Here is a 17,403-nt window from a genome sequence, read left to right on the forward strand (position 1 = left end):
TTTAGTTTAGCTTCAGAAAAGTGAATGTTTTGTCTTCTGAAGTGATGGAAACGGGAGAGGACTGTTTGTGCGTCTCTGTCTTCAGCTCTGTGCCCAGTGTGATCTCAGCCCCCACCTCCGCCCAGTCCACCCTCTGCACCGCAACAACACACACACACACACACACACACACACACACACACACACACACACAGGGGATAATCAGTCACAACAAGGCTGTGTTACACTCTATTTAGAGAGGATTAGACGTCCACCCCCCTTCACTCTACCCCCAAAACTGAGGCAGTGCAACAAAGGGTAACTATTTGGTTCTAACTCATTCAAGACGCTTCATTCATCCTCCAACAAACCACATTTATGACTGAAGTGATGCTGATGGCCGTCTTATGTTTTGGATATCTAAGAATGCATTTGACCTAGTCATTACTATGATGCAGGATATCTGCATACCGTCAATTAATGCTTCAATCTTAAATATGATCAACCTATCTCTAATAATCAGCTATGTACCACAGGCCTTCAAGCTGGCTGTAGTTAAACCTTTACTCAAAAAGCATCTCTAGACCCAGCAGTCTTAGCTAATTATAGGCCAATCTCCAACCTTCCTTTCATATCAAAAATCCTTGAAAGAGTAGTTGTCAAACAGCTAACAGATCATCTGCAGAGGTTTATTTGAAGAGTTTCAGTCAGGTTTCAGAGCTCAGCACAGCACAGAAACAGCTTTAGTGAAGGTTACAAATGATCTTCTTATGGCCTCTGACAGTGGACTCATCTCTGTGCTTGTCCTGCTAGACCTCAGTGCAGCGTTCGATACTGTCGACCATAATATCCTATTAGAGCGATTAGAACATGCTGTAGGTATTACAGGTACTGTGCTGCAGTGGTTTGTATCATATCTATCTAATAGACTCCAGTTTGTGCATGTAAATGGAGAGTCCTCTTCACACACTGAGGTTAATTATGGAGTTCCACAGGGTTCAGTGCTAGGACCAATTCTGTTTACATTATACATGCTTCCCTTAGGCAGCATCATTAGAAGACATAGCATACATTTACACTGCTATGCAGATGACACCCAGCTCTATCTGTCCATGAAGCCAGATAACACACACTCGGGTTTCCAAAAAAGAAGTCAGGATTTCTTTTAGGATCTCTGAACTGATGTCACAGATACTGTAGCTTGGTTCAAAATGGTTTAAACTGAATTTAGCTTGTTGCCGTGGTGATCAGGAACCTGTTCTTGACCTCTTCCTGTCCATCAGGTGCAGGATGCTCCATCAAACCAGAGACCAAGGAGTGCCCCAGTGAGTGCAGTGATCAGGGTCGCTGCAAGGATGGCAAGTGTGTCTGCTTTCCTGGATTCAGCGGGCCGGACTGCAGCCAGTCCAACTGTCCCGGGGACTGCAGCAACAACGGGAAGTGCGTGAATGTTCAATGCGTGTGCGATCCTGGTTTCACCGGTCCTGACTGCTCCCTGAAAGCCTGCCCTGATAACTGCAACAATCACGGCAGGTGCGAGAAAGGCAAATGTGTGTGCAACAGTGGTTTCACAGGTCCCAGCTGCTCCGATGAATCCTGTCCCGGAAACTGCAAAAAAAGAGGGGTCTGTGTTAACGGACAGTGCGTGTGCAATCCTGGTTTCACCGGTCATGACTGCTCCCTGAGATCCTGCCCCGATAACTGCAACAATCAAGGCAGGTGTGTGAACGGCAAGTGTGTGTGCAACAGTGGCTTCACAGGTCCCAGCTGCCTCAACAAATCCTGCCCCAGCAACTGCAACAGGAGGGGGCGCTGCATTAACGGGCAGTGTGTGTGTAATCCTGGATTCGCTGGGCCAGACTGTTTAAAGAGGACATGCCCAGACAACTGCAATGACCGTGGGAGGTGTGTTAACGGTAAATGTGTCTGCAACAGTGGCTTCACCGGTGCGGATTGCTCTGAGGCAGTCTGTCCTGAAAACTGCAACAACAGGGGGCGCTGTGTGAATGGACAGTGTGTTTGTGATGATGGATTCACTGGCGAGGATTGCTCTGAAAGAACATGCCCAAATGACTGCAACGACCGTGGCAGGTGTGTTAATGGTAAATGCATATGTGACAGCGGATTCACAGGTGACGACTGCTCTGAAAACACCTGCCCCAACAACTGCAACAACAGGGGGCGCTGTGTTAACGGACAATGTGTCTGTGATGATGGATTCACTGGTGCAGACTGCAGTGCTAAAGGCTGCCCCAACAACTGCAACAACAGGGGGCACTGTGTTAACGGACAATGTGTCTGTGATGATGGATTCACTGGCGAGGATTGCTCTGAAAGAACCTGTCTAAACAGCTGCAACAACAGGGGGCGCTGTGTGAATGGACAGTGTGTTTGTGATGATGGATTCACTGGTGCAGACTGCAGTGCTAAAGGCTGCCCCAACAACTGCAACAACAGGGGGCGCTGTGTTAACGGACAGTGTGTCTGTGATGATGGATTCACTGATGCAGACTGCAGTGCTAAAAGCTGCCCCAACAACTGCAACAACAGGGGGCGCTGCTTCAGGGGGAGCTGCGCGTGTCGTCGGGGGTTCACAGGACCAGACTGCAGCCAGTGTCAGGAGGGGATGACTGGGCCCAACTGTGATGTCGGTGAGTCAAATCTTCCATTTATCTTCTCCATATCTATCTATCTATCTATCTATCTATCTATCTATCTATCTATCTATCTATCTAGATATCGAGATATCGAGATATGTGTGCACGAACAGCACAAAGGAGCAAAGTTGCTCCCAGTGTAAATGCTATAATTCACTGTTTTAAGAAAGACAGCTTGTTTATTTCCCCACCAAGCCTCTTTAAATTTGACTTGGTAGGCTTGGCTTTAACCACAAATAGTCAAGAGTTGGTTACATTTATGGTGGGGGCATGGACGGAACCAGAAGCTGAACAGTAAGGTGGAAAATGAAGCCAGAGCACCAAAACTGCACTTCCTGTAATGTCCGGTTGAGTCAATCCTGACCGATTACTTTGCCCAACAATACAGCAGGGAAAATGTCAACAGTCTGGTAGACAAACATCTTGATGCATGCTCAATCAAACAGGTAAGTAAACCCCCAAGGTTTGATTCTGTTCATCTGGATGTAGAGCTTTCAGTGGGAGAAACGTTTCGTCACTCATCCAGGTGACTGAAGAAGTCACCTGGATGAGTGACGAAACGTTTCTCCCACATCTACGTCCAGATGAACAGAATCAAACCTTGGGGATCTGGTAAACAAACATAGTTTTTGTTCCTGTAGATAATAATCTCTTAACATCAACTACACCCAGGGTGAATTTCTTAAAAGTTGGAGTGTATAGTGGTGTGGGTTAAAGTTAGGGACATGGTTACATTGGTGTATGTCTTTCCTTTATTTTGTGTAAAATGCATGTTTGTGTCTCATTCTTATCTGAAGAACATTTGTTCACCATGACAGGATCACATTTAATTGCAGTGGGAATATCTGTTTGCAACAAATGTGCACAAACCACACATTTCTTCTAAAACTGTCATTCTGGGGTTGTTTAATTTGATACAGTTTTGCAGCATCAGCCGAGCTGCGTACTTCTTTCAGCCATGTTTTCTTGTTGTTGTTGTTGTTGTTGCCATTGTTGTTACCAGGGTGTGGTAGGCTATTAGCACGCCTGTTTGGAGGCTGTTCACGCTGCAGTGATCTGAGTGACGGAGCAGTTTCATTACCAGAGCGGTAGAGTCCAGACCACATAAAAACTCCCTCAGACAGCTGCACAGGACAGCCGCATGTGTGTGAGAGTTTTAAGTGTTTTCCCAAATGCAACTGACCACTTACTGGAGTGGAGGGAGGGATGTCCCACAGCCTGACAGCCCACTGAGTAAACTCAGAGTGGGCAGCAGAAAGTGTGAAGTATGTTTCCATCCACCTGCTGCAGAGACCCCAGTGATGACATAATCAGGAGAAACTGTTGGCATATTTAAATGATGCAAAAACGTTTGATTGGAAACAGATTTTTTGTGAACACTGATTTTCCTTCCTAAACATAGCTACAGATGCAAATACATAACACTGAACCAACATCCAAATATTATGATTTCCTTTAGCAAACGTTGCCTTTTCACATTATTTTAGACAGTTGTCATTTATTTCTTTAAAACATGCAAGTTTTTGCTGTTATTATATTATTTGGGGGGAAAACTGCTCTAGTCACTCCTATACTGAAAAAACCTTCTTTAGATCCTAACACATTTAACAACCTCCGTCCGATTTCCAATCTACCCTTCATCTCTAAGATACTCGAAAAAGTGGTTGCAGCTCAACTTCATTTACACCTGGTTAATAATAACATCTACGAGAGATTTCAATCTGGTTTTCGCTCATGTCACAGTACCGAAACTGCTCTACTTAAAGTCACTAACGATCTTCTAATCGGAGCTGACTCTGGTCTTCTCACCATTCTCGTCCTTTTAGATCTGAGCTCAGCCTTCGACACCATTTCTCACTCTGTCCTTCTAAGCAGACTTTCCTCTCTCTGCATCTCTGACACACCCCTCGCCTGGTTTCAATCATATCTCCTCGACCGCTCCCAGTTTATTCAACTAAGATCATCCCGCTCTCGTCTATTCCCCGTCAGCTCTGGTGTACCTCAAGGCTCAGTTTTAGGCCCTCTTCTCTTTATAATATACATCCTCCCTCTAGGTACCATCTTCCGCAAATTTGATCTTCAGTTTCACTGTTTTGCTGATGACACCCAGTTATATCTCTCTTGCAGACCTGATTCCTCCCTCCCACCTTCTTCCCTTACAGAATGTCTATCCGAGTTAAAATCCTGGTTTAGCTCTAATTTTCTAAAGCTCAATGAGGATAAAACTGAGATCCTCCTTATTGGCACCAAATCCAACCTTTTGAAGGCAAACCATTTCTCACTCACCATCGATAACTCCACAGTTTTCCCATCTCTTCAGGTTAAGAGCCTTGGTGTCATCCTAGACAGTTCACTTTCCTATAAATCTCACATCAATAATCTCACCCGTTCTGCCTACTTCCATCTAAGTAACATTAACAGATTGCTTCCTTCTCTTTCCACCCAGTCTACGTCCATTCTTGTACATAGTCTTGTTACCTCCCGTATTGACTATTGCAATTCTCTTCTGCATGGTCTCCCCCAAAAATCCCTCCATAAGCTTCAACTGGTTCAGAACTCTGCTGCTCGCATTATCACCAGAACCCCTCCTACCAGCACATCACCTGTTCTTCAGGAACTTCACTGGCTCACAGTGAAATTCCAGATAATATTCAAACAACTTCTGCTCACCTTCAAGGCCATTCATAACCTCGCTCCTCCTTACCTTTCTGACCTGTTAACCACCACTTGTTCTGCCCGTTCACTTCGTTCTTCTTCTTCTATCCAGCTTGCTGTACCTTCCTTCCGCCTCACCACCGTGGGAAGCAGAGCTTTCAGCTGCTCTGCTCCCAGGCTGTGGAGCTCTCTGCCCCCTGAAATAAGAAATATTGGTTCTCCCCCAGTTTAAATCCCACCTCAAAACTCATCTGTTCAAATCTGCATATTCACTGTGAATCCACTGTTTGTTCATTTTATCTTGTGCTTTTGTTTTATTGTTCTTATTCTGCCATTGTTTTACTAAGTGTTTTATCCTATTGTAAAGTGTCCTTGGGTGACTTGAAAGGCGCTCATAAATAAAATTTATTATTATTATTATTATTATTATTAACTGGATATTTCCCTCCAGTTTATGACCACGCGCTGGTCAGAGATGATGGTTGGTTTCCCAGTGCATCATGGGAATCCCCGGCAGCCTACGTCTATTGCAGCATAACTAAGGGAGGATTCAGGGTCACCTGGTCCAGCCCTAACTATATGCTTTAGCAAAAAGGAAAGTTTGAAGCCTGATCTTGAAAGTAGAGATAGTGTCTGTCTCCTGAATCCAAACTGGAAGCTGGTTCCACAGAAGAGGGGCCTGAAAACTGAAGGCTCTGCCTCCCATTCTACTTTTAAATACTCTAGGAACAACAAGTAGGCCTGCAGAGCGAGAGCGAAGTGCTCTAATAGGGTGATATGGTACTACAAGGTCATTAAGATAAGATGGGGCCTGATTATTTAAGACCTTGTATGTGAGGAGCAGGATTTTGAATTCTGGATTCAACAGGAAGCCAAAACAGGAGAAATCTGCTCTCTCTTTCTAGTCCCTGTCAGGACTCTTGCTGCAGCATTTTGGATCAGCTGAAGGCTTTTCAGGGAGTTTTAGGACTTCCTGATGTAATGTAAACAGAATTGGTCCTAGCACTGAACCCTGTGGAACTCCATAATTAACCTCAGTGTGTGAAGAGGACTCTCCATTTACATGCACAAACTGGAGTCTGTTAGATAGATATGATACAAACCACTGCAGCACACTGTAAAAAAAATATTGTAATATAAAAGTATTTACTGTGTATTTTACAGTTTTGTACTGTTCTTCTAGAATATCATTAAATTTAAATAAATAGACTGATTTTACATTTCTAATGTAAATTAACGAGTTTGCAGTTCGCCTTGTAATCAGAAGGTTGCCGATTCGAGCCCCGGCTCGGACAGTTTCGGTCGTTGTGTCCTTGGGCAAGACGCTTCACCTACTGGTGGTGGTCAGAGGGGAATTGTAAAGCGCTTTGAGGGTCTCAAAAGCGCTATATGAATGCAATCCATTATTATGTAAACCAACTGTTAACTGTATATTTCTGTACATTTAAGTATTATTATTCATATTGCCGCATTCATTGACCTTTTTATAGGTAATTTCATTGTTTCATCACATTAAAATGTTCCTAATTTAATGTTTAAAAGCACTTGAAAAAGGCAGAATCCCGTGTAAAATTAGGGCAACAAACTTTATTGTCATTGCTGAAAATAACCGTATTTTCATGAGGAAGTTCTTTTCTGTTATTTTATGGTATTATTTTGGCGCCCCAGCTGCCAGAATATTACTGGGGGTTTTTTGTGCACAGTACCTGTAACACCTACAGCGTGCTCTAATCGCTGCACTGACATATTACCAGCTGTAAAAACAAAGTGCAGGTTCTTGACAGCGACTTGCTGCTTCCTCCAAATATCATATGTTCATTATTCTCCACTGTTGTTAAGCAGTCATAGCAGTGGGACATGCTAAGTACTGAAGAGACAGTCACAGCTTCATCATGTTGATGCCATTACTGGCCCAGTGTGAGACAAAGTGCTCTCAGAGAAAACAACTGAAATGTCTGCCTGAACATAGAATAGAACAGAATAGAACAGAATAGAATAGAATAGAATAGAATAGAATAGAATAATCCTTTAATTGTCCCACAAGGGGAAATTTGGTTGTAACAGCAGCCAGAAAGACACATATACAAACAAACAGGACAGAAACATTTTTCTTACATATTTACATCGAGGACAGTGGTTCCTATAACCAGAGAACTGTACAGTTATTAAATTAAATAAAAGTAACTACAGATAAGAGGCAAACCTAAAAAGGCACGTCTAGGTTTCTTTAGAGTGTTTGATTGAAAACACTCAGACGTGCACATTTTGTTCTGATAAATGTTTCTTTTAGTTTTTGTGTCTTTAAATGTATGTTTGTGTTGATGTGCCTTCCACATGACGGCCGTTGGCTATAACTTTAATCAGTTGTTGACACACAAACCCAACAAACATCAAAACGTTGTGGCAGCTGAAATCGATAAAGCTTAAAGGAACCATCACGCAAAACAGAACAGTGAGAGTTGACGTAAAGCAGCGAATAAACCACCAAGGCCACAGTCTGATAGACGCAGACACAAAGCAGATGGGATCAAACGGAGAAATATTTATCAGTCTGATGACGTTTATGTGCAAAAGAAACTGTTTGATGGAATAATGTTGCAGAATGGGGAAGCTTTTATTGTGAAGGCGCTCAGCCAAATAATGCTTCTTTACATGTGTAACACGCACGCTGAACTTGAGTAGCTGCCTTCCACGAGCAGCGGATCTTCCAGTTTGACTGTTGGAGAAGAGCAGCAGAAGGTGGATGAGATAAGCTTCTTTGTATTTTTACTTTCTTTTCATTAAAGAACAAAGAAGAACAAACACCTGAAGCAAATGAAAATTCAGCTGCTGTATTTGAAACAGAGCCAACACAGCTGTGGTGCAGAGGTTACATACATGTGATGATTACTTCTATACAGTGCTGTAACAGTACAGTAAAAATAGTGTGCACCTTTAAAGGTAAGCTGATGTTTTCCAGTGTTCCAGTGGACACACAGCACTGCTGTGGGTTGCATTAAGCACACAGGAATATTAATGTAAGTTACATTAGAGTGCAGTAGCAAATAAAGAGCTTTTCTGATGTATTATCGCCTCAGTAAACTTACAGTGAATGTGTTGGCCAGCAGCTTCTTTCACTTCCACATCACTGAGTCCTGTTTGTGGTCACCAGAAGATTCCTCGATCGGTCTCAGCCAGCTCCCGCTGCTTTTCAATTTTCCCCTCAAAGACTGAAATCTGCCTCTTCTTCCTCATCTGAGCTCATGCTGTGGCTCGGAAATCACAGACCTGGATATGAGCCTTAATGAGAAAACCACCCCTCATCACTGGAGCAGTGTCATTTTCAACCTGCACATCAGATCGAATGGTTTGTCCTGTTGTTGTGGTGCCAGGGAGCAGATGGTTTAAGGTTTCATTAAGGCTGATGCCAAACTCTGATAAATGCATCACTTTGGTTTGGGTAAGATGGAGGAGAAAAAGCCTCCTGCTGCAGGACAAACACTTTGCTTGTTCCACTGCATCAATCACAGGAGAGAGAAAACGAGGAGGAAGAAGACCTGCAGGGTTATTCAGCAGTGTCGACTGCACGGAGCATGGACAGGAACGTTTGTGATGAGGTGACTAAACTGTGGCGCCGATGATGTTCGTCTGTGTGTGATCCATCTGCAAGTCACTGAATACAGCCATTATTATTATTATTATTATTATTATTATTATTATTATTATTATTATTATTATTATTATTATCATGTTTGTTGTCACCTGATGAGTGGAAGAGCTTGAAAGGTCACTCCTGGATTATACTGCCCCAAATATATTCCTTCTCTCACCCCAACCAATCACAGCAGATGGCCCCGCCCCTCCCTGAGCCTGGTTCTGCTGGAGGTTTCTTCCTGTTCAAAGGGAGTTTTTCCTTCCCACTGTCGCCAAAGTGCTGCTCATAGGGGGTCATATGCTTGTTGTTCTCTGTATCTAATAGCGTAGGGTCCACTGTACAATATAAAGCGCCTTGAGGCGACTGCTGTTGTGATTTGTTGCTGTATAAATAAACTTATTGCATATTTGCTCAGTAAACGTGCACTTGTCTTAAACAGTTGATAGCATGATCTGTCGATTGGCAGTCTGCTGTGCTCCACTTTCAGTGGTGGTCATGTAAAGGTGGAGAGGGCTGAGTGTGGTAGGCTGGCCCGCTCCAGCCACTGGGACAGGGTGGAGCTGCTGTAGGGCCTCCTTCCCAGATGCCATGGTGTTGGTGGATGAAGCCAGGTCATCTACCAGGTGAAGAGGTCGTGTTTGTTGTTGTGCTGCTAGCTGCTTCGCCTCTGTCCTATAACATGAGGTCAGCATAGCGCGGCGTCCGCTAAAGCAGGAATGTTGCTGAACAGGAGTTTTTGCCACACAAACACGTGGAGACAAACGCACACGGTGGTGTTAGCCTGAGTCTCATTGTGCAGCTAAGTCTGTGTTTCTCTCTTTCAGTCATGTCTGGTGTTTCCCGGCTGAGCACTCAGGACATCACAGACACGTCAGTCGCTTTGGTTTGGACTCCGCCTCCTGTCCAGTATGAGACCTACTACATCACCTTCAGCAGCCAGGTACGCGGCAGGTTAAGCTTTAAAGTCTTTGAGTTTCACTTCTCTACCTCCTCAGTGGTTCTTTGGCAGACGTGCACAGACTCCAGCATCAGATCACCTGAACTGAATTCATCAGTTTAACTGAAAGCAGCAAAAAAGGGGAAAAATCAGAAGTTTCATTCTTAAAGAAACGTGTGTTGTTCCCGGAGAGGGGCCCACTTTCTCCTGTGAGACGTTTGACGTGTCGTGTTGATCTGAAACTCTGCCATGTTAGACAGAAGCATCCACCATTAACTGCATATACAACACATACAGTAATATACGTGTTGTGCTATGACTCAGACCAAAGTGTTTCCAGTATGGAAAAGCAGAAAGGCCCCATTTAAAACTGAATATTTTTAATAAAATGAATAAAATGTGAAGCCAGCTGCTGTTTTTCTCTCACACTGTGGAACCACACGGAGACAGTCCAGTAAAAACCTGTTCGGCTCACGCACATATTTCCATAATTCACATAACAGATCCACAGTCCTCACTGTCCCCTTATCCAGGACCTTCACCGGGTCATGTAGAGAGGGTGGAGCAGTGTGGAGGACACACGTTTCTTTACAAGATCCTCAGTGAAGTTTCCAAAGAGGTCTGCAGGTAGAAATATCAAACTGCGGTGCGTCGTTGTGAGCAGCGTTCACAGCCTGAAGCACAAAACTGCTGAGCTCAAAATGAACTTCAAACATTTGACACACACCATAAAAATCCTGCTTTATGTGACCGCAGTCATAACAGCAATCACAGTCTGCAAACCTTAGAGGATATCCAAAGTGTAAGTGATGGGGGTGTGTTGGTCTTTTATTTTGAAGGACACGAACAGTCTGTCATTTCCATGACAAACGCCTGTAAGAATGATCTGTGAGGTTGGGCTGCAGTGCCAGAGGAGATCTCTGGGCTCCATAAACACTAAATTACTGCAGATTTTATGGCGTTAAACTTCAGTGACTCCGTCGGCTGAGCGCAGGTTTGAGACCAAAGCGCCGCTTTCATGTTTCCGTGACTGGAAGTGAAACTCAGCGTCTCCAGATGGCGGCGAAAGTCACAATTTTGAAATTTCAAAGTCAATTAAACAAAGAAATGTAACCTACAATAGTTTTTTCTTCGGGGGGTCATTTTAGCTACCACTCAAAGGTTTGGGAGGTGGAGGTTCACACATCCGCTCAGTTGCTGGTTCACTTTCCAGGTGGAGACAGAGCTCTGCTTTGGGGTCATGTCAGTAGGTGGATGTGGAGGAAAGCTACCCACTGCAGTGACCCCTCGTGACAGGGGAGCTGAATGTGCCTGGAGATTTAGATGGAGCTGCTGTTTATGTCTTTTTCCAGCTAATATTTAATAAACATCAGTAACCGTGGTTACTAGAGTGGGTTTGATTTGGAAAGTGATGGGGACATAAATTTGTTGGAGTGTCAGGATCCTGCCGGGTTTGGACCGATCAGCGCTGTGTGGACTCTGGTGGTCCCACGTCCACCTGTAAAGTAACCACTAGTGATGGGATTTCTTTATAGAGAGCCGGTTCTTCAGGTTGTTTTGTTGCTTTAATTAATTTATTATTAACAATAATATAAAATTATGCACAAAAGGAATTACTAATGTAAAAAAAAAAAGTGGTTTTATTTATATATGTTTATATATAAATATATGCGGTGGCCCCTAGAGACAAAACACGTACAAACTCCAAGAAACATTTCTAGCGTTAACTGAACTTCCAAACAGAGCTACTAGATCACTTAAATTACACAATTGAAAGCATGTGTGTATTGTTTGTGTATTTATACACAGGCACTCATATATATTCAAATAATTTTAAAAAAAGTTCATTTACCTGTTACTACCACACACCAAATCCAGTCGTTGGTACTTGCCGGCTTGTGTAGCCACGAGGTAACAAAAGCTCAACACTGCCCCCTAGCATCCTGGAGCACTTCTGTTGTGTTTTGTACGTGTTTTGAGTTATTATGTGTTTTGTCTGTAGCAGCCACCGTAAATATACTTTTATTTATTCACTCCACATAAAATGTAATAAATAAATCATATGATACAAAAACCAACTATTCACATTTCAACTTTTAACTATTTAAATTTTCAGCTTTTTCCTTTTAAACAAATTTAAAGAGAAACAACACAAAACACTGCAAACACAACACAATTAAATATAAATTAAAATGTGAAAACAAAAAGAAATGCACATTCTCTGTCATATGGACCTGCATGAATAAACTTTCTGAATCCTTTATCATCTGCAACTCTCTCTCTCCCTCCCGCTCTGTTCCTGTGCTACTGAGTGTAACTACCGCCCCTCCCCCCTCTGCCTCTAAAGCACAAGGCGGGAAAAAGTGTGAGAGAGAGGCTGAGAGAAAGAAAAGAAAAAAAATACGGCTCGCGTCGCTCACGTCAAAGACCCGGCTCTAAGAGCCGTTTCGTTCGCGGCCGACACATCACCAGTAACCACTCACTGTCTTTAAACACCCAGCATCCACCTTCATGCATAAACTCTTTAGCCTGCTCTACAACACGCTCTGTATTCAGTGTTATTAATACACGACACCATGAAGCAAATACTCAGTTTTGTGAAGTTTTATGATTTTAAAAAATCATTAGCAGTGTTGCTAAGCAACTAATTTTACATGTTTGAACTTCATAAGATGCTAATATTTCTCAGAGGTGCCTTTGAATGGCTTTAATAAAAACTGCCTGATCCTGGTTCTGTTGGAGTTCTTCCTCCCGCCGTCACCAAGTTCTTGCTCATAGGACTTTTGGAGGTTTTCTCTCTAAAACAGCAAAAATCAGTCGTGAATGCGTCAGACTGAGTGAGTCTGAGCCGGGACACAGCACAGAGATGTGTGTTTTCAGATCAAAGTAACAACACATCTGCCCTTTCTCTTTAAACCTCGGGCATTGCAGAGGTATGATGAGTCATCTAAAAATTAATTTGGTTTAAAAAATATCCTCATGGATCCTGATGGCTTTAATTATGACAGGACAGATTGACAGTAGAAAAGAAAGATGGAGGAGACGTAACAGAATCAAACCTGGACTCGCCCCAGAGTGGCTGCTCAGCCCACCACGACCCTCCAGGCAGGGCAGGGACTTTCACCAAGCTTCATTCTGTTGACAAAGAGTTTAAAAACCATTCACTAAATATAGAAACACCGAATCTGCCTCTCCTGTGAAAACGAATAATAGTAATTATGTATCAGTTAATGTCGGGCTGATGTTTGCAGCAGAGCAGCAGGAGGACGGCCGGCTGATGGATTTCCTTTTTCATTTCGTCTGCTTTCCCTCCGCTCATTTTGGCTTTTCGTTTAGAGCCAAACTCGTTCCATCGCAGCCGGATGCGCTTGGCAGTCGGAGCCCATGTGGAAGACACTAACACCTCATCTCCTGCTTTAATCATGTGCTGCATTTCCTGCTGATTCTCCTCAAACCACATATGAGCACTTTTATTTGCTTCCCTCACAGGAACCTTAAAGCGCTGGCAGTGAGTGTCGTTAGCGACAGTGTTAGCAACACAAACACAATCATATCATCGTGGACGAAAATAAACTGCAACATAGCAACAACGTCCTCGGTCCGCTCCTCTGATGTAACCGCCTGTAGGGGGCGCAGTAGCGTAGCTTTGTCTGATGAAGCTGTTCATCATTTGCTCGCTTGTAACAGCCGAGCGTGCAAGTTTGTGCAAATGAGTTCAAGGTGTTTCAGTTTGAAGCGTTAGACTGTTTAAAGTGATGTTTGCAGGACAGAGCAACAGCAGGACGTGCAAATATGTAAAAGTGAGCTGCAGTTTAGAGACTGTTTGACCATGAATGTGTATTTGCAGCCAGAAATAAGGATGTGATTGTTTCTGAGAGGACGTCATGCACAGAGACCTGCTGACCTGAAAAGCACCGAGTGGGTGTGGCTTATTTGGCAGCACAGCTTAGCTTTTCGTGATTGGATTAATGTCCTTTGGACAGACGAGACCAAAGTGGAGATGATGTCCACAATGCAGAGCAGCACCTCATACCAGCGCTCAGCACGGTGGAGGAAGGACAATCATTTGGGCCATTTGCCCGGACCTCTGTTCCCCAAAGTCGTCTGGAGTCAAATGTGAGCTAAAGCTCGGACAGGGTCATCAACAGGACAACGATCCAAGCACGGCAGCAGATCTCTGACAGAAGAGCTGAATCGAGCTGCTGTCAGAGTGCAGACGTCAACCTGACTGAGATGCTGTGCGTGAACGAGTGGAGTGGCCAAAGTTCCTCAGCGACGACGTCAGAGACCAAAGAAGTCACACAGGAAATCACCACTTCATTTCCTGCTGCTGACTGATGCAGTGTTGAGTTATGGTGCAGGTAGTTTTGCACAGGACTGCAGAGGATAATCATGTTTGTGAAAAACTAACTTCATTCAGCAGCCTTTTAGGCCATGTCCATGTTGGACATGTGGTCTTTCTTTAACGTGTTTATTTCTATGCAAATTTCCTGGAAACCTTTGACGACCTGAGACAGGACTACAGCACGCTTCAGTCATGTGCTTTTAACTGAATTAATACCTGAAAATAACAGGTAACAATTCAGTCACATATGTCAAATATAGTGACTTATTGTGGCTCATACATGATTTCATTATCTAATAAGTGTAAACGTTTCTCTGTTTCCATTTCACCCATCTGGCACCAAACACTGAAACGGGAGAACATCATATAATTTTGATGAAATTACCAGTTTTTCTGGGATTATATGGAAACTGTTTGCAGGAAACCAGGAGTTCAAACTCCGTGTGCCAAACATGATAGAAAACAGCTTCCCTCCATCTATCTCAGTGTGTGGGTGGCGGGATGTCTGATGCCCTGCAGCCAGGCCTTCTACATATGGTCATTAGCTACGTGATGCATGATGGGGTCTGATCATTCTCCTGGTGTAAAAACACTAAATTGTCCTTTTAATCACAGAAGTATTGAGATGTTTCGTAACCTGGGCTTCACATGTTCATCAGTCTGTTCACAAACATGTGCGATCAATCGGCTGCAGAGGGCCTTACAGAAGGGAAAATTACTAATTGCGTTGGTATTTGTGAGTTTAGGAGCGGCAGGAGAGAGGGGGGGGCCTCGGCAAAACCAAAACACGTTTAAACTCGTTCTTTCTACATCACTTAAAATCAAAACTGTCACTGAGATGAAAGAAGTCGCTGCTTTACATTAAACACACACACACGTGCTGGCCTCCTCTCAGACATGTTTTCCCACACACACAGTTACAGTGATCGCCTCATACTGTAATTTTCTTCCCGCTCTGACATCATCGAGGGATTAAGACTTAGTAATGACTTTGTTTGGAACGACTAACAGCACCAGAGAGACAAAAGGAAGGATGGATGGGTGGATGGAGGTTAATAGGCGGAGGAAATGATGGAGACTTGGCCGAAGAGGGAACAAAACTGGAGCTGAACTTCAGATCGACATGTGTTCGTCTTTACGAACCCACCGAGGGGAGACGTTATCCTGAAGCAGTCCAAACACAGACGGAAAACAAAGAGAGACAAACAAAGGAAGAGAAAACAGGAGTGGAATAGAAGGACAGAGGATGAGAGATCGGTGCTGATATGTGCAGTTACATGTGCTGTTTCTGGCACATTTCACTCGTCGTGTCTCCAAAGTTTGCATCATTTTATGGTGTTGGTGAAATGTTGGGCTCAGAGTCAGAGCTGTCCTCAGTAAGACGGCACCAGGCAGCTTAAAGTTCTCTCTGCTTTTTTTTCTTGTGAAAAAATGTCAAATATTTACAGGAGGTTTCATTTATTCATCGTTCAGAAGAAATGAAACTGATTTAAAAAATGTCCAGAATCCTAAAAATCACCTGTTTTCAACCAGTAAATGAAGGATGCGGTGCTTCTTTGCCTGCTACGCTTCATTTGAGCTAATTCGAGTCACCGGACCTCCTAACTCTATCTGTCCTGTTAAAGAAGCATTTTAAAGAAGTCCCCTGAAAAATAATAGAGCTTACTGTGCGGCTCATGGTGCTAGCATAACGTTCATAAAGCCTGCTAGCTCCCTCTGTGCTGATGCAGCCTGCTAACAAGCTTGGTCATATTAGCACTTTGACTCAGTTTAAGGCTTTCTTCTGCTTCCTGAGTATGAAGAAATAAATGTTGTGCACAGCAGGAGAGTACCACTTTCACTAGTTTGATGGGGGGGTTAGGTTAATGTGCTTATGTGCTGCCTAACAGGGATCATCGAGCTAGCTAGCATTAGCTGCTAACTTAGCACTTCAGCCTCTCATCCAAACATAGCTCCAAAACAACAAAGACAGCAGCGAGGTGGTGGCTGATTTACGTTCCAGCTTTGAAAAACAGACTTCCATCTTTTATTTACAGTCTCTGTGACAAACATGTTCACCAACAAAGAAACCATCAAAGGGTCAGAGGTCAAGGTTAGCTGGTTTTCTTGATGTCAGGAGTTGTAGAGGGCTGTTTCCTGATGTCTGACTGCTTGAAAGCCACATGTAAACCTCCCAGTAATAATTACAAGAATCTTTTTTGTGACGGTCGGGCCCATTAAGTCATTTGCTGGTTTGGGAATCCGATCAGAAAATGATCAGATGTGTCATCTTTGGAAAGGCAAAGAAAAGGTTTGGATGGCTCGCTGCGGCAGTCGCACTGTGAGAATTTGGCTCCGGCTTTCCGACTCTGGAGGTTTCCTGTTCCTGTCACGGCCGTCAGCTTTGAAGCGTTAAAGTCAGAGAAGCAGCGAAAAGTAGACAACAAGCCGAGTGGGCAGAGTGGGCTGACAGAGGTGGATGAAGTGAACTCCTCAAGGTCCAGAGAAAAAGATGCAGATGTGGGATGCTTGTTGCCGAGGAAACACGTAAACACTGTCAAAAACATGGCAACTGCCAGAGAGATGACATCACCGTGGACCTACAGCTGTGACACAGAGAGCGAGGGAGATGGGAAGAGAGCGAGGGAGACGACATCCGTCAGCGGCCGTTCACCAGACGGATAAACACGAGATAAACGTCACGCAAATAACGGCGTGTCACAACAAGCAGCAGCGAGAACATCAGGAAACAGAGATCAGTGTCAGTCTGACGGCTGCTGGTTTCATTATTGTTTCCAGTTAAACGCACAGAAACAGCAGCAGCGATGTGGACGTCTCAGCGCTGCTTTCTCTGGAACCGTTTCTGCAGTAGGAAGAAATGAAAACTGAAAGCACGCTGCTGAGTGGGAGGCTTTGATGATGCATGAAGTCTGGAGTGATGTTTGCAAGGAAGCGTGGTCCCAAAGCTCGTCTCTAAACAGAGAAGTGACTAAACGGTCATACGGGTGCAAGTGCAGGTCAAAGAGCGGAGCCAGGGCCCTTTGTTTGGGACAAACACCACGTCTGAATCCCGCCTCTCCGATCATTCAGAGTCACTGAATTTTACCAGATTTGAAAGTTTCGTTTGGGATCTGTTGTTTCAAAGAAAAAGCTGAGACAGTGAGAGTATGTGATCTCACCGCAGACCGCTCCGTGATGTTCAGGTGCCTCGGCCAAC

At 43.9% G+C, this 17,403-nt stretch overlaps 1 protein-coding gene across 2 annotated transcripts in view; it reads left to right on the top strand.

Annotated features, from left to right (window-relative positions):
• Positions 1-17,403, top strand: part of tnxbb (tenascin XBb) — a 50,847-nt gene that overhangs the window by 11,440 nt on the left and 22,004 nt on the right. For both annotated transcript variants that reach the window (XM_024798401.2, XM_024798404.2), the window contains exons 5-6: positions 1,263-2,630; positions 9,750-9,865. In XM_024798401.2, the coding sequence (XP_024654169.2) occupies positions 1,263-2,630; positions 9,750-9,865 (1,484 nt within the window). The remainder of the gene's footprint in view (positions 1-1,262; positions 2,631-9,749; positions 9,866-17,403) is intronic.

The sequence above is a fragment of the Maylandia zebra genome, linkage group LG22 (assembly GCF_041146795.1).
Source record: "Maylandia zebra isolate NMK-2024a linkage group LG22, Mzebra_GT3a, whole genome shotgun sequence".
Classification (NCBI taxonomy): Eukaryota; Metazoa; Chordata; class Actinopteri; order Cichliformes; family Cichlidae; genus Maylandia; species Maylandia zebra.